Consider the following 26,161-nt stretch of genomic DNA (forward strand, 5'->3'; position numbering starts at 1 on the left):
ATTCTATGATTCTATAACAAACATATAGTAAGCAAGTGATCCAACCACACATTTCTAGGCACTCCTTGGCCGGTGAATGCTTTCTCCTACATGAAGTCAGAGATTGGTCCCGTGTCAGCTATCCTGTATGAGTCAGTGGTAATGACAGAGGAAGTGGGAGCTGTGTTTACAAACCCTGGAGGAGGTTCAGCAATGCAGGCTGCAGCTTGGCTCACACTTTACATCTCCAAAACTGTTTATTACATAATCCAGAGCTATAAAGAAAAGGATTTCAGAGCCTTTTTCAAGGACAGCATGCAGAGAGCCCTGGCTGACCTGAATCCTTAAGATCTCTTGATATGTACTTCCACCTTTCCTGTTATCGGAATGATCCTTTATTGCCTTAAAAGAAATCTGAATCAACAGAGCATCCCATGAGGGCTAGCTACCCAACCAATGCCTTGTGCAGAGCCACTGGGCTCCAGTTGGGCACAAGAAGTTCCTTTTTTGCTGGGGGGACTACTACCTCACAGTTATTTTTCCCCTTTTGCCAGGCCCAGTGTCATTTTTTTGGGGGGATATGAATGCAAAAAAACCTAGGCTCCCCTAGGGCAGGTGCTGCTGGGGTTACCGTGGAAAGCTATGTGCAATGCATGCCCAAATGCTTCAGCCAGGATTGCTGCACCAAACACTGGAGCCAAGCTTGCTCAGGGTATTGCATACTCTGGGAGTTTATTTGAGGTGAGGAATTTGTTCTTGACATGCTATTTTTGTCCAGATCTAGGTGTACCAAGAGATATCCCAGTATCCAGCCTGGTCTTGGTTAATAGGGTGTAGAAAGGGGACGGGTGAGTAGGTGCCTGTCAGGTAGTATTAGCACTCTTTCTGTGAGCTTGTGAAACAGCTTAGGAGAAAACAACATCTGAGGCCACAAGCACAGTTCGCAGTTCATGTTTTATTGCTTTGTACAAGTGAAAAAACGGGGGGGAAAGGAGAACTACAAGACCAAAAGGTAATGGGAATGTCCACAGCAGGAGTCCATAACTGCCACTGAAGGGTGATTTGTAGCCTGGTGGCATGGGAAAGTGTTATGACTAGGGCACAGTTGTTCTTGTCTTTTTTAAATAAATAAAATAGCAAAGTTGAAAAAAAAAAGTGGGAGCCAACTAATGCTGACAATCACCATTGTCACAAATAACTACATTGCAGCTATCAAAAGAAGGTGGTCAGCAAGTTCCAAACCCTAAATACCTGAAAACAAGTGGAGGGAGAACAGGAGGAGGGAGGCATTTTGACAATCTTAATGTTCAAATGTTTTAACGTAATTAAAGCCAGTTTTGAAGGAAGTTTAAGCATTGTCAGCCATGCTGCACAGGTCTGCCTCTGGAGAACCATCAAGCAAGAGCATTTGCATTCTCATAAGGGGAGGAAAATGCAAGTAATAAACAGACTGCATGGTGAGATCCCGAAACAGCAGTGCCCAGGCTGAGAAGTCAACATTTATACAAAGCTTGGCTTTGGTTTACTTTCCTCTAGAGGAAAAAGTGATTTGGATAATTAAGCTCATAGTGGTTTTCCAAGCTGTTCAAGACACTGAAAGCATGTATCTTGTCCTCAGCTTAACGTTAGGCACCATATAAATATCTTTTTTAAAAATGCCCTGCATTTTTAATTGTCCTAAGTATTTTTGGAACAAAAATGTAGCTGGAATATTACTTTGATGACACTGCAGTGCTAAAGAAGTACCTTTGCATGGAAAAGGGATATGCCGAGACTGGTATTGCTTGCTCATTCAAATACTTGGGTAGCAATCTCCCCTTGCCTTGCCTTTGAAGCAGCTGCTCTGCACAACATTCTTTCAAGCCTTTCCCACTTTTCTTTCCTCTCGTCTCCAACAGCAGAGCAGAAATAACCCCCCCCCCCCCCCGCCTCCTCCCCAGACCATTACTTCTTTGATCCTAAACAAGAAAACAGGCTTCAAGCTGGTGAGGTTGCTATTTTGAGTAAACTAATGTCCAGGGCAGCCGTGTTTCTTCCTTTTAACAGAGACAGTTGATATCTGTTAGCAGTGGCTGCTGCCACAGATGTTGAGTTCAGCTGTCACCATGCCCCCATGGCTTGGCAGATGTGGTCTGCAGGAGGAAGGAGTAAAGAGGCCACGTGCAGGAAAACAGTGCTGGCATGGACATTGTGTTGGATTCTACCCTAAATAAACAGCTACACCAAGGGAGACTGCTCTTGAGAGCTGAAGGAATGCTCACAGGCTTTAAGTTAAGCACAGACATAAGCTGTGTCAGTGATTAAATACCAGATGCTTTGCAGAACTGCTCTTCACAAAGTGGAAATTCACCTTCCAACTCAGGGCTAGCACTTAGGTCCTGTGCAATAATTAAACGTGATTGAAACACTCAAAGTGTTACACATTTGCACGTCACAGGCCCCATGAGCTGCTGAATCTTTATACAAGGGTGGATATTGTTGTCAGGATCAGCACTCATCCATGAGAAGAAAAATCAAAAGTAGCTTGCAAGACCAGTCTGGGGTACCTGCTATAAATTCGAAAGTCACTTGAAAAATTTCCCTCCAAAGTCTGCATTTTTGCACAGAAATGGTTTCCTGAAAAAAAATGAGAATCTTTTTCTAGAATATTATCTCAAAGAGGTGTATGATTCTGAAAGAAATAGGTAATCCATAATGTCGTACAATTTACAAAATTATTATTCTGCGCTGGACAAAAATGCAAATGAAATATTTCAGCTATTTTTTCTCGGAAGAAACTGATTTTAATTGAAAATGATTGCTAAGACATACGTGGCAGTTAACACCTCTATCTTGTGTTTGATCCAATTTGGTTTTAATTACGTGGACTACTGCAAGCGTTCACACTGGCAACATCAACATTTGATTTTTTCGCTAGGTGAAGCTGATGAGTCCAAGCTATTCCCTCTGCATGTCCACCCTCCTCTATCTTACAGCGACTGCAACAAGGTACGGGTGGCTAGAGACTTTTGCAGCACCAGGGCCATCACACACCCATCAGCTTCTGCATCAGTTCACAGTTATTCAGCCTGACCGAGGCCAGTGTCTGTAGCTCTGCAGATGGGCAAACAGCTAGCCTGGTTGATACCAGGTATCAGTCAGGCTGTCCCATGTGCAAAGTGCAATCCTTTCTCCCACTTTTTGCTAGGAAGACTTTGGCTCAGGAATCTGCATGCTTGGCTGCTCCACGGCCACCTGGTTTTCAAAGACACAGCACAGCTTGTAATTTTCTATGAGCTTGGCTTGAAAATACTCCTTGTCCTTCTTGCTCCAAATGTCTGTGGCAATGTAGGTGTTGTAGGGGTCCTGGGATTCCTCCAGCTTTCTGGCACGGATGTTGGTCAGCATGACTCCCACTGTGAAGAAACCAAACAGGCCAATCATCAGCAGCACGTAGATGATTTCCAGGTCACTGCTGGCACTTTTGACCTGGGAAGGTGCAGAGCTATTTGTATGTTCCAGGTGGTCTTGAAGCAGCTTGGAGAGAAGTGAATTTAGGGCTGTGTCGTTAGACAGCACCAACATCTTATTTTCCTGTTCTTCACACTTCTTTCTTCCTTAATTTTAGGTCAGCTAGAAAAGAACAAAAATAACAGACATGTTATTAGATGAAGATGTGATTCCCTCTACCTCCCTTTACTGGCTTCTCTTCTCAGCAAAAAGTTACCTCGGGGGACAGCACAGAGGCAAGGTGACTGGATGGACCTGGAGGTACCTCCTGACCTCCTGTTTCCGAGCCAGGCTAGCCAGGCTGAGTCCATCCCCCATAACTGCTTGCCTTACAAAACTTCCTCAGTCTTCATAGACAGTCTGTTGCAGTGCGCAGCCGCCCCAACTGTTGGCCACTCACCCAGATACCTCACCCAGGCCACCCATGCTGCAATTTAAAGCCCACAATTTCTCCCCTGACTCTCTACAGGCATGAGGAGTGGCTCTCTCCTGCTCTGCAGCAACTGCTTCTGGCTGAGAAGATCGTGATCGTGGCTTCCCTCAGTCCTCTCTCCTCTACTTTCAGCTTAAGGCTTGAATTTAGAAACAAAACTTCTGTAGCTGATCTTCAGTGAGTGGAAATCACTGAGAACCTGCAGCAAGCTCCTCCTGTCCACCTCTGTGGAGGAGTCTTGCCTTTCTTCTGCAGCTCTCAATTATACACGCAATGCAAAATGGAGCAACCAAACCTCTGACAGAAGTATATTCCACACTAATTTAATGCAGCTTCCCAATGGGCATTTGCCCAAGGGGTGGACACAGAGGGAGTCTATAGTAATTGACTACATAGTGGTGGAAAGGAAAAGCATCTCCCTTCATCCTCCCTCCTGCCGGCTAGCAGTCCTTCCCCATATAGTTTCTTTCTTTCCCCTTCAAACTAAATTGCTAGGCAAGCGGTGTATTGTCTGGTTAGAAGGACTTCCATGAGCATCACTGCAGGTCATGGGTAGGGCAGGAGATGGTAACACCAAGAAGCACCTGGACATCCAAAGCCTCCTAGCCATGGCACTCTGCATTGACATTTTTACACAAGAAGCTGATGGGTCCTTTTCCCCTTTCCTATGAGCAGCCTGATCAGCACTGCTGTCCCAAACCTTAAGAAGCCAGGTAATGTGACTGACAATCTCTCTACAACACCTAATTTAAATGTCTCTAGAAAATTAAGACAACAGTCTCCCTCTGATTTTGCCCTTAGCACATCTGAATGAGGTACTGTTATTCAAGGTGACTTCTGTGACAGGAATCTGATAATCACATAAGATGGCTGTCAGGGCTTTCTACAGTTTTAAATCTGTGAGAGCAGGTCAGCATGTTAGCAAAAGCTTCTTAAGTATACTAACCTTCTGTTGGTTTGCCTTTTTTATGAGGTACTATATTATAATCATTTGTAGTACATCAAGAATGAAACGAACCCTGAGGCAGAAAGCCACCAAAAGGACAAGGCAGCAATGACACCCTCCATGAGGGTGATATTAATGGTGCATAGATATTGTGCGGAACCTCTGCATGGGAGGGAGTTCAGTTTGCACACTGCCTCCAGCTGCCAGTGATGACACTGCAGTAGATGAGATGTGTATGGAAGCTTCTTTGAATTGTCTGTGCCTTGCTACGGTGTAAGTCCTGCAAAAGGAGGTGCTGAGACAGAGGAAGTGAGGACACCAATCTTATGACCTGCTGTCCCTAGTAGGAAGAGCAGTTATTTATCCAGTGTGTTCTGTGCTAGCAGGTGCTGCTGGCAGTCCAACAAAATGCACAATTGATGCCAACATGAATACAATCAAACATACATAAATTCACAGAATCACAGAATCACAGAATCACAGAATCACAGAATAACCAGGTTGGAAGAGACCCACCGGATCATCGAGTCCAACCGTTCCCATCAAACACTAAACCATATCCCTCAGCACCTCATCCACCCGTGCCTTAAACACCTCCAGGGAAGGTGACTCAACCACCTCCCTGGGCAGCCTGTTCCAGTGCCCAATGACCCTTTCTGTAAAGAATTTTTTCCTAACGTCTAGCCTAAACCTCCCCTGGCGGAGCTTGAGGCCATTCCCTCTTGTCCTGTCCCCTGTCACTTGGGAGAAGAGGCCAGCACCCTCCTCTCTACAACCTCCTTTCAGGTAGTTGTAGAGAGCAATGAGGTCTCCCCTCAGCCTCCTCTTCTCCAGGCTAAACAACCCCAGCTCTCTCAGCCGCTCCTCATAAGGCCTGTTCTCCAGCCCTTTCACCAGCTTTGTTGCTCTTCTCTGGACTCGTTCCAGAGCCTCAACATCCTTCTTATGGTGAGGGGCCCAGAACTGAACACAGGATTCGAGGAGCGGTCTCACCAGTGCCGAGTACAGAGGGAGGATAACCTCCCTGGACCTGCTGGTCACACCGTTTCTGATCCAAGCCAAGATGCCATTGGCCTTCTTGGCCACCTGGGCACACTGCTGGCTCATATTCAGTCAGTTGTCAACCAACACCCCCAGGTCCCTCTCCTCCAGGCAGCTTTCTAGACAGACTTCTCCTAGTCTGTAGCACTGCACAGGGTTGTTGTGCCCCAAGTGCAGGACCCGGCACTTGGCCTTGTTAAACCTCATCCCATTGGACTCTGCCCAGCGGTCCAGCCTGTTCAGATCCCTTTGCAGAGCCTCCCGACCCTCCAGCAGATCGACACTTCCACCCAGCTTAGTGTTGTCCGCAAACTTGCTCAGGGTGCACTCGATGCCTTCATCCAGATCATTGATGAAGACATTGAACAGGGCTGGACCCAGCACTGAGCCCTGGGGAATTGATTGCCAATGCAACTGCATGTGCTGATTTTCAGTTTGAACCCTTTTGCTAGTCCTCCCAGCTGTGTAGTCATGGATTTGGGGCTGGGTTTCACTGAAGGTCATATGCCTAACAGAGGATGATAAAGGCCTGTTCTCCTCACCATACAACCCTGGGGAGACATGAGAGGCACCAGCCCGCATCAGACGATACTGCGTACTCTGGTGAGTAGGTAGCCAACTGGGAGCCCAGGTCAAGTTCCTGTGGGCTCAGACTCACCCTTCTCCTAGCCAGCAGTTCCTGCCACAAAGTGCCTTGCCAGCAGGAAAAATGAGCACACATGAGAGTATGCCTTGGCATTTTGGCTTTAAATAGAGCCGAGCCTGGGGGTGGCAGAGGGAGACAGAAATCGCCGGTATAGAACAATATTCTGATCCAATTTATTTCTTCAGTTGCATGAGTCAAAGCTACAGGAAATAACATCTTGGCAGCTTGGGCTTAATAGTTAAAATCTATTCACATTTCACAGCTGTTTTCAGATCCTTTAAAAAGGAAAGGAAGAGAAAAAGAAGTTTAAACCTTTATCTGAGATTACTGCTCCTAAGTATGTAGAACATGTCAATGCTGTAAAATCTAAAACTGCTAACAAATAATTACAATAACTTTAAGGCCAAAGAAAGAAGAACTTCCAGAAAGAGAGGCAATCATTTCTCTTCATAATTATCATTAGCACTGAAGACACGTCAGTGCTGATGAATTGACACTTTGAGGTTGGATATCCTCAGCTACCTCCCTATATTCTATTCTTTTAGGAGGTTTCTGAGGGCTGCAAGGTATTGCCTACTTTGGGGTTGCTTGCAAGCCAGCTGTGCTGGAAGCCAGCAGGGAGCTGAGCGGCCCCATCTCTGTAGCCACATCAGATGGCAATCACATAAGAGGTTAAGGGAGAGAAGGGGCACACTGCTGTTCTGCAGGAAATCTCCTGAAATCTCAACCAACATTAAGGCCTCACCCACCACTGTACAAGTCCTGTGCAACTTCACTGAAATCCATACTAGGACTGGTTTAGAGCTGGAGTGTTCAGGACTGGGAAGAGCCATGGTTTGTCATCACCCTACTCCATGACAGATGGTCACATCTTACTGTCCCAAAAGGTTTTTGTTTTCATATATCCAGAGTGGCTTTCTGCTCCCCACTTCTTTCCCCAGATAACTGCTGATGGGCTGCAAATCATGATCAGTCTTCTCATGGGACTCCCCTGATTAACTCTGAATAAAATCAAGCCCAGCCCAAAATCATGATCGTGGTTTACATCCCAGTAAGCCATGACTGTACCTGGATTGTGGTCCCCACCCCACAGGAGGATTCAATGCATGCTAGAAGGTCACCCCTCCTACCTTTCTTGGGAGGGGTAAGCGTGAACTGTCCACGTAAAAATTACCTGGGTCAAAACTGAACATTTCAGCAACTTTTTCACTAACCACTGATTCAAAGGGAACTCCCCAAGGTTGGCAGCAGGCTGAGCCATATCCTGCTCTCAGATGCATTTCTGCTTCTCCGTCCATTACAGTAAGTACAGGTGAAAGATCTCCAAAGAAAAAGCAACAAGCTCAGTGCAGGTTGCTTTCCAACACACAGGCTTTCCAGCTCTAGGTTGGCCTAGAGTTTCTGCAGTCAGTAGAGGGAGGAAAAGCATCTGAAGGAAACTTAACCTTAACACTTCCAAAGCATTTTAAAATATTCCTTATAAACAAACAGGTTGTCAGCAGTGTAAAACCATACACTCCATCTAACTTCAGTGAAGATCCAAGGATCAGGGTTTGCTTTCTCTGTCTGCTGGCTGTTATGTCTTGGGATGCCTTTAACCTGGACGTTGCTCCATGCAAAAGTTTCCCCAGGGTTGTACATACACAGGTGAGCTTTTCCTTGTAGTGGTGATGCTCCACTGGTGTGGAAAAAGAACAACCAAACCCACTACCTCCTTCCCTCATACACCCCAAGAGCCCCTGCATAGAGAAGAATGAGTCCTATTCTGCTTATTTCCAAGCACACCAGCATCTGTCCAGACTGATCAACCCCTCGACAACTCCCCACCCCTATAGGAGTATTGCTGCTCCCCAAATCTCCATAGCTCGGGCATGAGCCATGGAGCACAACTGAAGGCAGACCTCCTAGAGATAGAAAGCAGCTCTTTAGAAGGAAAAATGAAAAATTAACCACTGGCAGCCATTTGGCTCTTGGTGATGTCTTCCCTCTGGGGTGGAATTAAAACTAGCCCAGAACCAACACTGCCTCCTGAAGGAAAAAGTTGAGGGATCTCTGTCAGAGGGTATCTCTTAAGACTGCATTTTAACAGTTAACAGGGGCAATTAGGGAAGAAAGCTTTAAGCCACCAAGGCACCTTGGTATAAAAAGGCTGCATGTGTTTGAGGGCTGTGATGGCAAAGATGAAGGAAGACCTAGTTACTCTTGCAGCTATAAAGCAGGACACGCAGTGGGACTGGAGGATGGAGATCTATGGGCAAGTGTGGATAGGTTCCACGTGCATTGTGTCTATCTGCCATCTCAGTAACCATCCCTAAGCACGGGTGAGGCCACGTCTCTCCGGTATCACCATGCTCTAACAGATCTGCTCCTAACCTTACTCACTTGAACATCCAAATGCTTACAGCTACAGGGTGCTAAAGCTGCAAAATGCAAGTCCATGAGATTGCCTGCATGATACAGAGTCTGACCCTGGTTGGATCTGAAGACAGACCAGGCTGAGCTACTGCAGAGCACACTGTGCTCATCTGGAGGCTGAAGCAGCTGTACCCACTGCTGCTAGGGAAGTGAGGCTACGTCGAGGACATCACCACAGAGCTGTAAATTGATGCTTGAGTTCAAATAAAGCAATTTGCACCTGCAGAGCACCTGGCACTCCACAGAAATTCTGCCTATAGTATAAATCTCAGAACTGACTTACACCTGGCAGGTTCCCAACAAAGGCAAAGCAGAATGGGACTTTCTGCTCAAAAGTAGGCTGGTGGCAGCTCCATGAACCAGGATGTCACTGCCAGTGGAACACACCCAGCCCAGCTGGAGCTGCCAGCTCCACCATGGTCCTTTATGCCTCTGTCTGATTTAGGCTTATTTCCCACAGCTGAGCTTCAGTGAAGCACACACTGGGAGAGGTTGTTGGGTCTCAGTCAACTGCTGGGATTTAAAAAGAAAAGAGGCAATTTGCTGTTTTGCAATGCACCATGACAATTGGTTTTGGAGCTTAAGGGGAATTTTGTCCTCAAGCATTAGGTGGGCAAACTGATTTGCTTTGGCTAGCTGCACCTTTCTTCCCTGCTGAGGTCAAAATGTGATATTTATCCTGTAACAGAGGTGGATGTTAAATGATAGATGCTCGTCTCCTAATATAATATTCTCAGCTTTCACAAATCAAAGGACCTATATTCCAATTTATACTAAGCAAGCTTCTCCAACAACCTCTCTCCAGTTGCTGCCAAAAGCATCAGTAACCAAGTGCCAAATGCTGAGGGATTATAGAGGGATACATACCTCTAGAAAATACAGCACTTTAGCAACTTCTCATGAACTGATGACACACCAAAAAAGCCTGTGCTATGCTAGTAGCAAAAATTAGTACAGCACATTGCCCACCTCTCCACATTTTATGCCAATGACATGCTTCTCCACCACCATAAAGCAATGACCTTCCTGGCTCATTTCCCTGGATGTTCGTTACAGGGATGAGTAGGTCAGACAACTTTCTGGAGGCCAGAACATTGCACAAGACAGACCCATTTCCTCCCTCCAGCTCCTGGAAATTTTGCAACAGCATCCAGAATGTTGTGATTGTACGAAGGATGAACCAACAGCGCAGCCCAGAAGCAAGCAGGGCTGTACAGATAGATTTGCAGTTATACATAAGATGCACACACCTTCTGCAGTCCCCACCTTTCTCTAGCAAATCTGTCACCTCTCCCAACCAGTCTTAGGGCCATCCATCCATACCCACCCAAGCAACACTTGAGGTCCTTGTGTTGCTTTAGAAAGCAAGACTCCTACAGTGGGGGTACTCTCGTTTCTTCCCAAAGCATCACAGGACAGAAATTTAGTCCTCTCACACACACTGTATATGTATCATACTGGTTTTAAGCAGAAAACCCAGCAACACCCTCAAACCATATGCAACCAAGTTTATCCTCCCAGATGCAGCTGCCTTGGGCTCACGCCCAGACCAAAAGAGCAGGCGATCACTGACACAGCTGTAATAGCAAATAAAAACCTGGCAGGCAGATCCTGGGCTCCCTCTTCTCCATCAGTTCAGCTCTGTGGCTCTTGCAGCCTCCCATTTTTCCTCCCATTCTGCTTTTCATCCCCAGCCCCTCTGTGCTGAGTGTTGGTACAGACCTGGCAGCAAAACACGGCTGGGTGCAGGGCTCCAGCCCCTCCTGAAGAAAGACAATTATGAAGATGTAAGCCCTGGAAAAACCCTGGGGTAACACCCCTGAGGTGTGAGCAGGCAGAAGCTGGCTCCTGGCTCCTGCAGGGATAGCAGCCTTGGCTGTCACTGTCCCCTGTCCCCAGGATCAGTGCAAAAGGTAAGAGGCGAACAGGAAAACACCCAGACTCACCAGCCTGGGGGAGGGCAGGAGCCCGTGGCGTGGGTGCCGTCAGCCGGCCTCCCGCTGCAGGTGCTGGCTCCAGCCCTGGGCACACATGTGGGAGGTGCTGAGGGGGCACGGGGGCAGCTCCTGTGCTGGCACCTCCAGGTGCCACAGGCCCTGGCACGGTGGGCTGCAGGCAGGGCAGCACAAGGGGAGCAGGAGGAGGATGCTGGGATGTCAGGTCATGGCCAGTCCTGCTGCCTTGGCCCCATGTGAGCTGCTCTTGCACTCTGACACTTGCCTCCCTGCTGTCCCGCGTGCTTAGGCACACAAACACACTGTGTCCCTCATGTCCTTGGGTCTAGACAATGGATCAAACTGTGCAGGCAAGCACATGTAGAAGCATTTTCAGCAACAGCAATAGTGTCAGCAAAATCCTCTGGGGTTAGGAACTGTGACAATGTAAGGTGAGGTCCATCTCCCAGTGACATTACAGCCATTTCCAGTGCTGTCCCTTGAACCCAACACAAACAGCTCACTACAGGGGGCACTGGCTAACTCCCATCTATCACCTAAAAAGAAAGAAAAAAATACAACCCCTAATAATCTACTTTCCATTTGAGAATGATTTGTTTGTGGTCACCAGTTAGCCAAAGGAAGTGTTCCTTAACGCCCACCTGGAACCTATAAAATGGATTTACTAACTCTGCAAAGCAATTGTATTTAAACTCATTCAGAAGATACCAGTGATGTGGGATAACATGCCCTCAGCATCCCTGGGGCCATGGCAGACCTGCACCAGTGTGTTGTGTGGCCCTTAGCAGTTCATTGCCCCGAGACCCTCAAAAGCTCACAGCAAGCAAGGATAGGAACGACACCCTCCTCAGCTGATGCTCCTTGGCCTTACCAGGTGCTGTTGCTCTGACAGCTGCTGGAGGAGAATTTAGCCATGGAAAAACCTGGCTTGCTTCTGCTACAACTGCTCTGGACTCAGTTTCTCTCCTCCAGGGCAGCAAAACTAAGTTTCATTTTGCTTCTGGGAAGCCTTAAGCCAGAATTGATAGTTCAGACTTTCACACCCTCTAGCACCCACAGAGCATTACCCCCTGTGATTTTTTAAAGTTTCATTTTAATGCCTGCCAGAAGGCACAGTGTTTGTAGGTCCAAGGAGGATGGCACCAGCTTGAGGCCAAGCATGGCCACCAGAACACTAGAATGGAAAGATATTGTGTGTTTGATCTCATCCAAATCACAGAAAGGTCTAGGACAACTCTCAGCAGGGACAACTCTACATGGAGAGCTCCAAACCCTAATCCTAGCTCTAACCCTCCTTGTGGAGAGTTGTCCCACGAAGAGTTGTCTGCTGTGGAGTTGACTATGGAGAGTTGTCACTTTCCATCACAAAAGGGTGACCCAAGAGTTTGACCAAAAATTAGAGCATTACCAGGAAAAGATGTTTCTGTAAGGATGGGATGTGACTGAGCAGCAAAACTGCACTGCTGATAAAAAAAAATAAATTATTAAATCCTCTGGCAATGCAGAAGGACAGATGCAATGCAGATAGGACACTAAAAGATCACTCCACTTTGGGGTGGCTTGAGCACGCTGAAAGGTACTGCCTCAAATATGGAGAGGATCCAAAAGGGGATGAAAGAGGAGGAGGAAGAAGGGGAAGAGGAGGAGTAGGAGAGCACGTATGGTCAGTGACAGCAGAGAGTGAGCACTCAGGTCCTATTTCCTCCTCACCGGGGAAAACTGGGACAAAATTTGATCGTATCACTTCCTGGCCCAGCCTTCCTTTTGGTGTTGGGGAAGAGGAGCATTGCTTTGCTGTGGACCCAGTGTCCACACCCTTCCTTTGGGAGAGGGGCAGGCACTGGGAGGAAGCTGGTGGCACATGAGGCAGACTGGGTATGGGGAGCAGCAGCCAGTGGATGACAAATCCCCTGTCCCTACCTGGTCAGGTGAAGAATGGGGTGTCAACCTACCCTCCCAAATGCACCAGTGAGGTTACCAAACCAAGAAGGGGCGCAATGGGTGCCTGGCAGGGAGTGAAACTCTTTGGCAGGAGGATGAGGGTGAGTCTCTTCCTTTGACCCCTTAGAAACACCTTTCTGCCTCTGGGGGTTTCTAAATTCTTGTTACATCGCAGAAAGTAGATTTTGCAGTCATATTCCTAAAATAAGCAAGAGATCTGTGACTGGGATCCCACTGTCAGGGAAGAAAAATGCAAGTACAGTGAGTAAACCATGTTTTCCCTTATCCCATAGCCTCCTCGCACCATTGAGCACCAGGGTAACGCTCAGCAAAGCTGCCCCAGTTTGTGCAGCTCCAGAAGGGGCGAAGCTGTGAGGCTGGCCAAACCAAAGCAAGGATTGTGTTTAAGAGGGCTCCGGGGGGTCTGTGTGGGACCTCACTTCCCCCACCATCACACCAGTGTGTCTCCATTGCAGCCAAGAGGTAGATTATATCTTCATTAGGCAAGAACAGAACCATTTATTTTTCAGAAGCATCTGTGTAACTTCTATTTGACTTTGGTGGAACCTGAGAGTATGTTTGACAGGGAGATTACTGTGTTTATATAGCAATAGCAACATACAAAGGCTGAGTTCAACACCATTCTGAGCAAGAAGTTTCTTTGCCCTCCCGGATCTGTCAGTAGCCCGAGGTTTCATTTTCTTCAGTACAATGACAACATGTAGAGTGATGGAATCCCTCAGAAAGCAAATGCAGGTTTTATCTGGAAGGTGATAAAGGACATTTCACAAGCACAGGAGTTTGAGATCTCTTGAAACCATGTTCCTTTTGGAGATGTGGAGGTCTTCTGTTTCTAAATTGGTCTTACTGTTGTTTTGAGGAAAGCAATACTGAAGTAGGTAAGTGGTGTAGAGAATGTGATTTACTCTGTCAATGAATCGTCAGTCTTTCTTAGAAAGGTTACTGCTTTGGCTCTTGCTCATAAATAGATGAAGTCTAACAAGTTTCTGTCCAGATCATTATCTTTGGTACTTTCCCATACATGTCATGTTAATCCCTCAAAATCAGGGGAAATCTCCAGGGAGTTAGGCAAGCCCTTACTTGCAGAGTTTGCTGGGTTCCTGAGCAAGAAATGGAAGGGCAGCTGAAGGCAGTCCAGGAGAAGGGAGAAATAGCTCAGAAAGCGCCTTTGATCTCCTTTTGTCACACAGTGACCTGAGCTGGGCTGAGCACATGCTGGGCATCAGGCTGCAGCTGCCCTTTCGCTTCTGCTTCCTTATGGCTGAGCCCTGGGGTCAGGAGGATAACTAGGGCTTTGAGCTGTTCTCCAGCTCCATCCTCCATCTCAAGAATGTCTTCCCACCAAACAGCTCTGTTGCTGAAGGTCTTGGCCAGCCCCTGTGGGGTGTGACTTCCTATTTAGCTTAAATGGTGTAGAAGTAGTTTAGATTGGGGGTTATCCAAGTCATCTTACAGAGGATGGGCTTTCAGGAAAACCACAGTACTGGCTTTCTGCAGATGAAGACTGATTCAGGTAGTCAAAAATAAAAGTACTCAAAATTGTACATTACATTTTGCAAACTTGGCCAAGAGGGTGAAACTAATTCACTTGCTGATATCCTAACACTAATGGAAGCACATCCACCTGCTCCCCTACATTTGCACAACCTCTGCTATTACACAAACATGAAACAAAGATTCATTTGGCTGCAGCAGCAGGAGCGGTGCCACAGGTCAGAGATGCAGCTGGCACAAGTCAGTGGAGCTGCAGCAAAATAAACAGTTATGTGGATTTACACCAGCTGGGGAAAACTGGCTTGCAGTTTGCAATGTGCCATTGAAATACAATTTAGACTGAAAAAACCTGCAATGTTGAATTAAAAATGTGCTGATACCTGTAGCCTTTGGAAGAGACACTGAATAGAGATGCTTCTGACCCCTATAACAAGGTTAAATGCAGTTCCTTACTGAAGAGATGCCAACAGAAGCACAAAAGGCTAGAGTGTTGTATTTTTATGATGATGATTCAGATGAGTCATTCCCAGTCAGCAAGCACTCATTGCTTTAATGACCAGACACGGGAAATTTAGTTTAGTGGTAACGGATGCACAGTTTATTCTTCAAACCATTCACCATGCATTGTGGGAAGGCTGTGCCACTAGCTACAAATTCACATCCACTTTGAGAAGAGGAGGATGAGGGGAGACCTCGTTGCTCTCTACAACTACCTGAAAGGAGGTTGTGGAGAGGAGGGTGCTGGCCTCTTCTCCCAAGTGACAGGGGACAGGACAAGAGGAAATGGCCTCAAGCTCTGCAAGGGGAGGTTTAGGCTGGACATTAGGAAAAAATTTTTCACAGAAATGGTCATTGGGCACTGGAACAGCCTGCCCAGGGAGGTGGTTGAATCACCTTCCCTGGAGGTGTTTAAAGGACAGGTGGATGAGGTGCTGAGGGGCATGGCTTAGTGTTTGATAAGAATGGTTGGACTCGATGATCTGATTCCAACCTGATGATTCTGTGATTCTGTGTCTCCTGAGAGAAAGATGTGATTATTAGCTACCACAGTACCTGTGCTGTGCCTCCTGTCCCTTTCCAGTAGCAGCATATCCAGTTATCTTTTATAGTTATGGTGCAGTGACAGGATTGACTCCTTTTCTCACTACCATGCAGCACAGCTCTGCTGTCTCTTCTGCTTGGTCACCTGGGCACTGCTGCATAGTTACCTAACAATGAGCAGAACCTTATTTAAAAAAAAAAATCACAGTCATGCTCCATGGGTACATGAGACGCCCATAAAATTCCTGGACACATTCCTACTGGCTAGAAATGTTTTTTCACAATTGCCCCAGTCTTGCCAGGGAATGAGCACAGTAATCACATTAAATGGTCACAGCTCAGTGCTGTGTAAGCAGGTGGCCACAGCTCAATAGCCACCAGCAGCACTGGCCCTTGGCACCCCACAGGGTGCATTGCTCACAAAATATTCAATTCCTTCTTTTAACAAATGGTGGCTGGTTTGGGGGATTTTTCTTCCTCAAATGGGTACAGTAAAAACCAAGTAAAAAACAGAGGTGGTTTGGGTTTGTTTTTTTTTTTTTTTTCTATGCACCACACTTCCTAACGGTTAGTCCTGTGAAAAGAGTTTTTTGTAAAGATGCTGGTTATTTGAGTAATGATATCCCAATACTCCCCTTGCCTAGGGGCCAGCCCAAGGAGAGGAAGCCAAGTTTTGCCCCAAGCAGTGAAACTGGAGCCCAGGTCATGAAAGAGCCACCACATTTCTTCCTTCCTGCTCCCAGGAGGACAGGGATCACCTGTATGCATTGCTGCCCTGTCTTCATGGATTAAAAAGCCTCATTAACAAAGGAAAGGAATAACTATTCCTTGAATAAATTCTACCTTGAGAAGGGACAGTGATACTTGCATATTCTTTGCTCTAAGATATGTTTGGACTGTTTTTTCCACTTTTCTCCAGCTTTGTTCCGCACAGGGATAAAACAGGGGCCGACTCTGCTCTGGAACATCTCCATCCTCATCTGAAGTTGGCTCAGGAATGCGTGTTGCCCTGGGCTGCACTAACAGAGGTATCTACACAGCTGACAACATGCCTGCCCTGGCACATATCCTGCACCTGCACAAGCCCTGCACATGCCAGTCATGGGGCAGTTTATGCTATCAGGCAGCTTCTGCCCAGGGGCTCATTCCCCACTCTATTTGGGGATGGATCTGCCTGAAATGTCTGCAAAGGCGTGACCCTTCATTTCTGATGCAGAGGCACTTGTTCTTTAGGAGAAGGAGATCCATCTACACCGGGATGAGGGACTCATAGAATCATAGAATCATAGAGTAACCAGGTTGGAAGAGACCCACTGCATCATCGAGTCCAACCATTCCTATCAAACACTAAACCATACCCCTCAGTGCCTCGTCCACCCATGCCTTAAACACCTCCAGTGAAGGTGACTCAACCACCTCCCTGGGCAGCCTCTGCCAGGGCCCAGTGACCCTTTCTGTGAAGAATTTTTTCCTAATGTCCAGCCTAAACCTCCCCTGGCGGAACTTGAGGCCATTCCCTCTTGTCCTGTCCCCTGTCACTTGGGACAAGAGGCCAGCACCCTCCTCTCTACAACCTCATTTCAGGTAGCTGTAGAGAGCAATGAGGTCTCCCCTCAGCCTCCTCTTCTCCAGGCTAGACAACCCCAGCTCTCTCAGCCATTCCTCTTGTTCTCCAGCTCCTTCACCAGCTTCATTGCTCTTCTCTGGACTCGCTCCAGAGCCTCAACATCCTTCTTGTGGTGAGGGGCCCAGAATTGAACACAGGATTCGAGGAGCGGTCTCACCAGTGCCGAGTACAGGGGGAGAATAACCTCCCTGGACCTGCTGGTCACGCCGTTTCTGATCCAAGCCAAGATGCCATTGGCCTTCTTGGCCACCTGGGCACACTGCTGGCTCATGTTCAGTCACTGTCAACCGACACCCCCAGGTCCCTCTCCTCCAGGCAGCTTTCTAGACAGACTTCTCCTAGTCTGTAGCACTGCATAGGGTTGTTGTGCCCCAAGTGCAGGACCCAGCATTTGGCCTTGTTAAACCTCATGCCATTGGACTCTGCCCAGCGGTCCAGCCTGTTCAGATCCCTTTGCAGAGCCTCCCTACCCTCCAGCAGATCAACACTTCCACCCAGCTTAGTGTTGTCCGCAAACTTGCTAAGGGTGCGCTCGATGCCTTCATCCAGGTCATTGATAAAGACATTGAACAGGGCTGGACCCAGCACTGAGCCCTGGGGAACCCCACTTGTTACTGGCCTCCAGCTGGATTTCACACCATTTCCCACCACTCTCTGGGCCCGGCCATCCAACCAGTTTTCCACCCAGGAGAGTGTGCGCCTGTCCAGGCCAGAGGCTGACAGTTTCTCAAGCAGAATGCTGTGAGAAACTGTGTCAAAGGCTTTACTGAAGTCCAGGAAGACCATATCCACAGCCTTTCCCTCGTCCAGTAGCCAAGTCACTTTATCATAGAAGAAGATGCGGCACAGAGGGGGAGGCAGGTATTTCCCAGCGGTACCTCGCAAAGAGCAGCCCCATAACCAATTTGGAGATCATATCAGCCTGACCCACACTCTGCCTTTGCTTGTACTGTCAGCTCCTCACCCATCAGGAGCATTATGGCAACAAGCTAGAAGCAGGCACAGAGAGATAGTGTTGCCTATGTCTGACCCATCTCCCCTCTGCACGTATCTGTTGGGAGATGTCCAGGGCTCCCCTCTGCAGAATGCCCATTTTCAGCTCACCCTCTCTAAGCACACATCTTTGGTCTTGCAAACACCAGTGGTGGGGGACTCCTTCACGCCACCAAGATGATGCCACTAACTCATCCATGGCATATGTGCAGGCAGGGATTCCTGTTTCACTCTTGCACCCCTTTGTGAGACAAGAAAACCCAAAACCCCAAACAACTCCTTTGCAGAGTTCATTCAGTTCTACTTCCTTCAGAGCATTCCGCTCCTTAAAATAATGGGTTGGGACTGAGAGCCTCTTAGTCCTTCAAAGGTTTCCTAGGTGATCTTGGCATGTTGCCTAAACCCATCCAAAATTGCAGTAAAAAAAAAAAAATGTTAGTTGCTACCTAACCACTGAGGTGCCCAGCCTAACCGGCTCGTTCATGCCAGGTTTGTTCATGCCATAGCATGGGCAGGGGTGCACACCCAGTATGGCCCGCAGCAGCTGGCTGCCATGCTCCTGCTATCCCCCAGCCACCTCCCACCTGTGTTCCCAGTGCAGCCACCCAACTGGCAGTGGCTGCTGGAGCAACGCGTGTCTCTGGGCTCCCAGCGCATGTCCTCCACATGGCCACTAGCCCAACACACTGAAGGACACCTGGGAGAGTTGGCCACACCACTGCCATGGTCTCCATCACTCAAAGCCTTAGAGAGGCAGGAGGCCCACGGGCCCTGGGGGAGGAAGACCTGGGGGTGTTGGTTGACAGCCAACTGAACATGAGCCAGCAGTGTGCCCAGGTGGCCAAGAAGGCCAATGGCATCTTGGCTTGTATCAGAAATGGCGTGGCCAGCAGGTCCAGGGAGGTTATTCTCCCTCTGTACTCGGCACTGGTGAGACCGCTCCTCGAATCCTGTGTTCAATTCTGGGCCCCTCACCACAAGAAGGATGTTGAGGCTCTGGAACGAGTCCAGAGAAGAGCAACGAAGCTGGTGAAAGGGCTGGAGAACAGGCCTTATGAGGAACGGCTGAGAGAGCTGGGGTTGTTTAGCCTGGAGAAGAGGAGGCTGAGGGGAGACCTCATTGCTCTCTACAGCTACCTGAAAGGAGGTTGTAGAGGGGAGGGTGCTGGCCTCTTGTCCCAAGTGCCAGGGGACAGGACAAGAGGGAATGGCCTCAAGCTCCGCCAGAGGAGGTTTAGGCTGGACATTAGGAAAAACTTTTTCACAGAAATGGTCATTGGGCACTGGCAGAGGCTGCCCAGGGAGGTGGTTGAGTCACCTTCCCTGGAGGTGTTTAAGGCACGGGTGGACGAGGCACTGAGGGGCATGGTTTAGTGTTTGATAGGAATGGTTGGACTTGATGATCTGGTGGTTTTTTTCCAACCTGGTGATTCTATGATTCTAAGAAGTGTTTCCTTGGCCCCAAAGCTTTTCAAGCCTTCACCACCCACTTCCTAAGATAGGGCCCCACAGAACAGGCTGCTGCACTTGCCAAGTGTGTGGGGCACTCTCCTCCTCAGGCTGGGTCACATCATCTCCCTGACCTCACAGGGGAGTAAAAAGGGTCTTCTACTCTGCAAGCTATGGATGAGGACCCTGTCCTGGGAGAGGAAAGATTTGAATTCTGGCATTTGCTTCAGTTTTCATATTCAGCAGAATGACAGGAGCCTGAGCTGCCATGGAGCTGCTGAAGCACATCCTGACCAGCCTGCAAGGTGCTGCCCTGGAAAGCACGTAATATGGTTAACTTTTTGAGGATGCAACCAAATCCTTGTCATTCATTCTGTACGTAACTACTGCAACCTGTCAATGCCACCACCAGTGAGTTAAATGCAAGCAGCCAAAAATACGTTTTAAGAGAAGTTCAGTCCCACCTGGCCCATCTTAGGTGTATCCTCCAAATGTCTGTTGGGCTGCACACGTAACTCCAAGGTTTAGGCAGAGATAGGATGCATGAGACTCTCTATCCTAAGCTCAGACATATTCTCCACAGGAGTACATCTCCTAGCCCACTCTGGCATCCCTTGCCGCAGATCTCCTTGGGAAGCCCCTGAGCATGGCTCGGCACCTCTAGGGCTGAGAAGGAGCCAGGCAGCTCTCACTTGGATCACTGTTTAGGTTGAGTGCACTAGAAGACCCTGTTGTCTGCCACTATGGAGGAAGGTGAGGATGAGCTTCATGGAGGTCTGCACCACCTGTGCACAGCCAGAAGGAACCATCTGCTCACAAGTCTTTCCACACGTTTCCCCCAGTTTGGCTAAAGGGGATTAGGTACTCCTTTGCTGTCATGCTTTACAAAAGTGTAAGGCTACTTGCATCTTTCAAAAGGAGGGATTATCTTCAGCAAACTACAGTTAAAATAGCAATTCAGGCATATTTTTAGTGAGGATTTAAAGATGCTGTCTGAAGATATCACTTAAACCAGGTGGAGTTAAAAAAGCTATGTACTCATAAAAAGAAAACATTATGAGACTATAAAAGCCTATGAAGACATTGTAGTGGAAAAGCACCACAGACCCCTCCATACTTTGATGCTAACATCATTCTAACACTAATTAGTGAGTGGAAAATACTGTAAACTTTCTACTCCTTTGCAGTCCACAGAAGTTGAAATCCACGTCAGATTCAATTAAGAAATTAAAGTGGTATTTTTCCAAAGAGACCACACACAACCTAGAGATACGAGTTTCAGGATGTACCAAGAACCACATGAGAGCATATGACTGAGTAGAGTTCATTGTCACTTGCTCCAATCAACCATGAAAGGACAAGATAGTATAAAAAACCCCGAAACAAACAAGCCCCAAAAGATAACAAAATACAAACCCCACTCCCTGGTTCTATCTAAGGTTAAACATGCAAGGACCATCATAATTTGAGTTTAGAACCCAAAAGGGCACAGGAGAACAGCAGTCAGTGTTTTTTTTAACCCCATCTCCTTACAGCATGGCAGCATCCCTGGTTGAGCAGGGGGTACCCAGAGGATGCTCCCCTTCACCACTCTGTGCCTTTATGGTGCCCAATTTCCTTCTCCTTTGCTTGAAGGGGGAAATATGGGCCTGACAAAGCACTATCCTCTCTCAATAAGGTAGCAAAACTGAAAGGTTGTATTCACAAAGCACATTTAATCAAACTAGATCCCTCAGTACTGAAGAGCCAACAGTCATTAAATTATAGGATCTCAACAAAAAAAAAAACCCACCCCATTCCCCCCAGACCTGCATAGGCAGCAGATGATTTGGACTCTCAGTGATCCACAAAGAGCCACGGCAGCAAGCAGGAGGGGCTTCTGGAAACCCCTTCAGCATCACGATGTTGTTGGAGGCTTATTAATTCTCTCAGTGTTTAAAGTATTGAAAACTTGACAGGTTTGCATTGTTCTCCTTCAGCAGTCTGTTTCTTAAGCAGAAATAATATTTGGCTTTCGCTTTTCCTCCACTGAATCCAACCACATCAGAGAGCATTTTATACCCATATTTTTATTAGCAGATCTCCCAATACAGAAAGAAGCAGAGATGTTTTATGTTCAGGAACCAATTTCACTGGCAGTATTGTCAGCTGGAAGAAAGATCAAAGATCTCCTAATGGTACAGAAGGAGCGAGCTGCCCAAATGCCCCCTCTCATCTCCCAGGAATTTGCACTAAATTGCTAGGTGAGGCTGGGAGAAGTCCTCCACGTGCTAGGAAGGACGCTCTCAAAAATGCACCTATTCAGGAGAAGAGCCAGATCATGGGGGAAGGGAAACCCTGTATCCTGAGAAGCAAAAGTGAAAAATACCTTTCTGTTAATTTAGCTAAAATAATGAAAGCTATCCACTCACCCTCTTGCCCATGCAACCCACAGCTTCCTGTCCCTGCGTATCACACAGGGGCCAACCTTGCCTGCATTGTCAAGGAAGTCTTTCAGAACCAGCAGTAGCTCTAACTTTTTTCGCATTTCTTCTGCTAAAGAATCTGTGTGTTTTACAGTGAGGCACAGATAAGCTTTTCTCCAGAAGCAGTCACACATATCTTTCTGCTGTGCTATTTTTCCCCTTGAGCAAATACCAGATGTGAGTAGTACGAGCAAATTGCCACCCTTCAGAAACCTCCGAGATCCTTTGTGTTTCTGGTCCACTGACCCACAGCAGAGCAAGAGGGCCAGGGCTGCCCCTGCACTTTTTCTGGACACGCAACTATGGCCCTGCAGCCTTTGTCAAAGCACTGGCACGGATTTGCGGTGTCCTGAGCACCACATCTCTCCTCACCCCGATTTTGCATGGATTCAATTATATTAGCAAGAGAAAATTTTCTCCCAAGTTTGTGTAAAGAAAGTCAGACCGTGCATGTTGCCCCAAGGGTAATATGCAAAAATATTATAAAAGCAAAAATATAAATCCCAAGTGACAGGGGACAGGATGAGAGGGAATGGCCTCAAGCTCTACAAGGGGAGGCTCAGGCTGAACATTAGGGAAAAATTTTTCACGGAAAGGGTCATTGGGCACTGGCAGAGGCTGCCCAGGGAGGTGGTTGGGTCACCTTCCCCCGAGGTGTTTAAGGGATGGGTGGACAAGGTGCTGAGGGGCATGGTTTAGTGATTGATAGGAATGGTTGGACTCGATGATCCGATGGGTCTTTTCCAACTTGGTGATTCTATGATTCTATAATAAAAGCCTGAACTTTTGCAGTTGCTCCTGAAATACGTCCCTGATCAGCAGCAGAGGAGCCAAGGACAAGGTAGTGAAACAGGTCTCATCATCACCCCACCTCGACAGCTTGGCTAGGACAAAACCTCACTGCCATCATCCCAACAAGCCTCTGCACAACAGAAACATGTAGCACCTGCTCTCTAGCATCTGTCCTGCCCTCCTCTGCCTTGGGTGAATACTGGGAGCAGCCCAACCTCCGGCCATCCTGGCACTCCATGGCCCATTGTCACCTGTCACACCACGGTTCCAGGTTCCTATTTCCTGCAATTTGTAAGCCGTGCGTAAAGAAACAGCCTGCTGCTCAATCCTTCTGCGGGTCAAGGAGGAAAGGCTTTCTGTATTCATAAACTAAATCAGATCTCAAAGGCAAGCATGAGCCATATCACCCATATTTTCTTCAACAGAAGTGATCCCACAGGGCCCTGTATATCAGAGAGCTCCTTGGGCTGTGTAACAACTTCCTTATAGGTTTATAAAATGAAGGGCAAGATCATTCCTCAGTTAGTACATGGTGTTAGTGCACATAGGATATATTTCTTCTCTGACCACAAGCGAGCAGAAAGAAATGAAACACGGCAGGTTAGGAACAGAAGGTACAGAAAAGTCAGCCTAGGAGTGGTTTTACTCCATGTGGAGCCAACATTTTCCATCAGGTTCCTCTTAGCTTTAACACACATATCAGGGACAAAAAAGCAAAAGGGTGAGGGCTGACTCACAGGATGTGAAAATCAGAAAGAGCACTTGGCATCTGAAATACCTTGAAGCAAAGGTACAAGTTGTGTTGCATTTCTTCCAGGAACATTGACCAGCTCCTACAAGTAAGCAGCCATAACTGGTCAATTCCATTTAACCCAATATCTTGAGTGGCCAGAGCATCTGTTTAAGGAAAACGGCTTGTGTCAAGCTAAGCAGCCTTTGGCACAGCTACCAACAGCCGTGCCTGCAGCTGGTGCTCCTGCACAGCACCACATACTGTTGGACAATTCCATACATGTTGCTGAAATTAGAGACAATAGTGACTTATGTGAATTAATAATTAAAACAATTGAGGCATTTTCCTAACCCAAAATATACATAGCAAAACAAAACTAGAGGCAGCGTAACTCTGGTTGGAAATTTCTGCTTTGCCATGGCACTGAGCCCACTCATTCAGTATCATACAGTACCGCTGGACTATAAATGCAATGAAGATGAGAAGACCTTGACCATAGATTTTTCTAGTACTATTGCAGCCGATGCTGAGTTCAGATCCATCCTATACAGCATCTCATACTGTTCCCATCCCTGCACACGTGCACTAATGTGCCTGCTACCCCATTTGTTCTCTGGTCTGGAGGAGACACACATGCTGCAGAGGCTTGACCAGCAAGTGTCTGCTCAACTGGTGGACAAGAAATCTCAGTTTTACCCAATATTACTAATTCTCCTTCCTTTCAAATAAAATCAGCTCTTGTTTAATACCTACCTGGAGTTAGTGCCCCAGACTACACGACTGCAAACAGCAGTGTGGGGATTTGGAGCTGGCCGTGCTGTTCTGGGGAAAAGCAGCCTGCCTGCACATATAGGACTTAACCAGACTTGTTGTGGGCTGAAGTAATGCAGATTCAGTGAATGAGCACTTAAATCCTTACCTTAGAGCAGGGTCTGCAACACCAAGGTGAGGAGAAAAGCAGTGAAACAAAGCTTAACATGCAGAGTCTACTGTTGGTCTGCTCCGTTCTTCAAGGCAACTCCTTTTCTTCCTTATCTATATCAGCATCCAGTGTTAACTGCACCTTCCTCGTGGCAGAGACCTCAAATCTCACTTACCTAGGAAAAGTCTCACAGGCTTTAGGCGTGGTGTAATCAGAGGCAATGATAATAATAATTAATCAGTTTTGAAGATATCGTCCATCTTCAGTGTGTTTAATGAATGACATAGACAAGGCCTCCCAGAAGTGCCGGAGGCTGTGGCTCCACCTAATGGCATTTCTAAAAGCAAACCTCAATCACATGCTGGAAGAGATTAATTGCAGTAGATAGTCTGTCGGTCAAACTTTTATTGTCAGTTCATCTCAGAACATGAGCCCAAGGCTGAAAGAGGCAGAGCTGGAGAATACATCAGCTGATGGCTCATGTGGGTAGTAGTCAAAGGCAATGATGGGGATAGTAATATTGAAGTGTAGTCCAAGAGTTTCATATTGGTCTGCTGAAATAAGGATTAATAATAATCCTGATGATTCGCAACATCTGTGCTGCCAGCCTTAAAACACCGCCCCTCAGCATATTGTCCTGTTTGGATTTTTTTTCTGCAGACATAAAAGAAAGAAAGGGACACAGATCTGCATCAGATGCGTGAGCTCAGCAAAAAGTTCAAAAGAAGGAACTAGCTCTCTGAAGTTCAGAAGACCAGTGACAGTTGTGATCATGACTGGCACACCCACATAATCTGATGGCTTTCTAAGAGCTGTGAAACATTTTTATTCTACACCATCAGTTCCTGGACTGGCAAGTAAACAAGAATCTGCTTGTGCTTCTGTCTCTGAAGAGACGAACTGTTGGACAACAAAAGCTCTGTTCTGCTTTCACCATCTATAATATTTCTATCCTTAAGAAATTCTGGTAAACCCAAGTCAAAGATATGCATGTGGAGAACAGAAAAGCAGCAACACCACAGCGCCTGCTGTCCATGGTTGGATGCTGTGGTTTGGGTGCTGACCCTGGCATGCTTCCCACCACACTCACCACATCTGCTTGCTGAGGCTGCTACTCGCTCAGGTTCCCTGCTCCACGATCCTAGTTTTCACCTGAGGGGTTTTATATGCATATTTATACACATACACGCATTTTAAATGTGCACATGTGGACATTTTCTCCACACACTTCATATTTTTGTTACTTCAGGCATTTTTTTTCCTCCTAGGCAAACAAACCTTCCCAGTTTTTGAATTCCCTCCCACTCAAAACAATAGGCTAGACACAGTGAAACTGTCCCTCCTTAAATCAGGCTGCCACACATTCCTCTTGCTTTAAATAAGGGACTGTTGCTGAACTCGTAATTTCCATTGTTTCTCTGTCAACGAGCAAGGCTGAAGCCCGTTGTGGTTCTCAACTGGGGCTGAAAAAACTGCCTATAGTTTGCTTGTTGCCCATAATAAGCCATACTCAGTTGTAGTCTGGAGGTAAAAATATCACAAGCAAATGGCAAGGTGACCTTCATGGTAATGCTTGTAGAAGAGTGGGACTTGATTACCAAGGGGATTTAGCAAGTTACTCTACTCTTCTGCTTTTACAGATTCCTGGCTGAACATATGCCTTCTCATTATGGAAAAGCAAATGTCCTCAGAGAATGGGTTGCCATCAAATGAAGAGCTGAGAGCTAAAAAATCCAGGCAAAACCACTTTGGAATACCCAAACTTACTATGGGAGAGCT

General features: G+C 47.1%; 1 protein-coding gene across 3 annotated transcripts; it reads right to left on the reverse strand.

The window, feature by feature from the left end:
- Nucleotides 1-793: 793 nt before the first annotated feature.
- On the reverse strand, nt 794-24,479 carry KCNE1 (potassium voltage-gated channel subfamily E regulatory subunit 1). 3 transcript variants are annotated; one of them, XM_069872056.1, is made up of 2 exons: nt 24,380-24,479; nt 794-3,591 (listed from the first exon to the last, which is right to left on the reverse strand). In XM_069872056.1, the coding sequence occupies exon 2, from the start codon at nt 3,541-3,543 to the stop codon at nt 3,163-3,165; it is 381 nt and encodes a 126-aa protein (XP_069728157.1). In that variant the 5' UTR covers nt 3,544-3,591; nt 24,380-24,479; the 3' UTR covers nt 794-3,162. The 3 variants fall into 3 exon arrangements, with proteins under 3 accessions (XP_069728157.1, XP_069728167.1, XP_069728148.1); XM_069872066.1 differs by lacking the exon at nt 24,380-24,479 and adding an exon at nt 21,279-22,347; XM_069872047.1 differs by lacking the exon at nt 24,380-24,479 and adding an exon at nt 10,672-10,896 and having other exon boundaries at nt 795-3,591.
- Nucleotides 24,480-26,161: the final 1,682 nt, after the last annotated feature.

Source organism: Phaenicophaeus curvirostris, chromosome 1, assembly GCF_032191515.1.
Source record: "Phaenicophaeus curvirostris isolate KB17595 chromosome 1, BPBGC_Pcur_1.0, whole genome shotgun sequence".
Classification (NCBI taxonomy): Eukaryota; Metazoa; Chordata; class Aves; order Cuculiformes; family Cuculidae; genus Phaenicophaeus; species Phaenicophaeus curvirostris.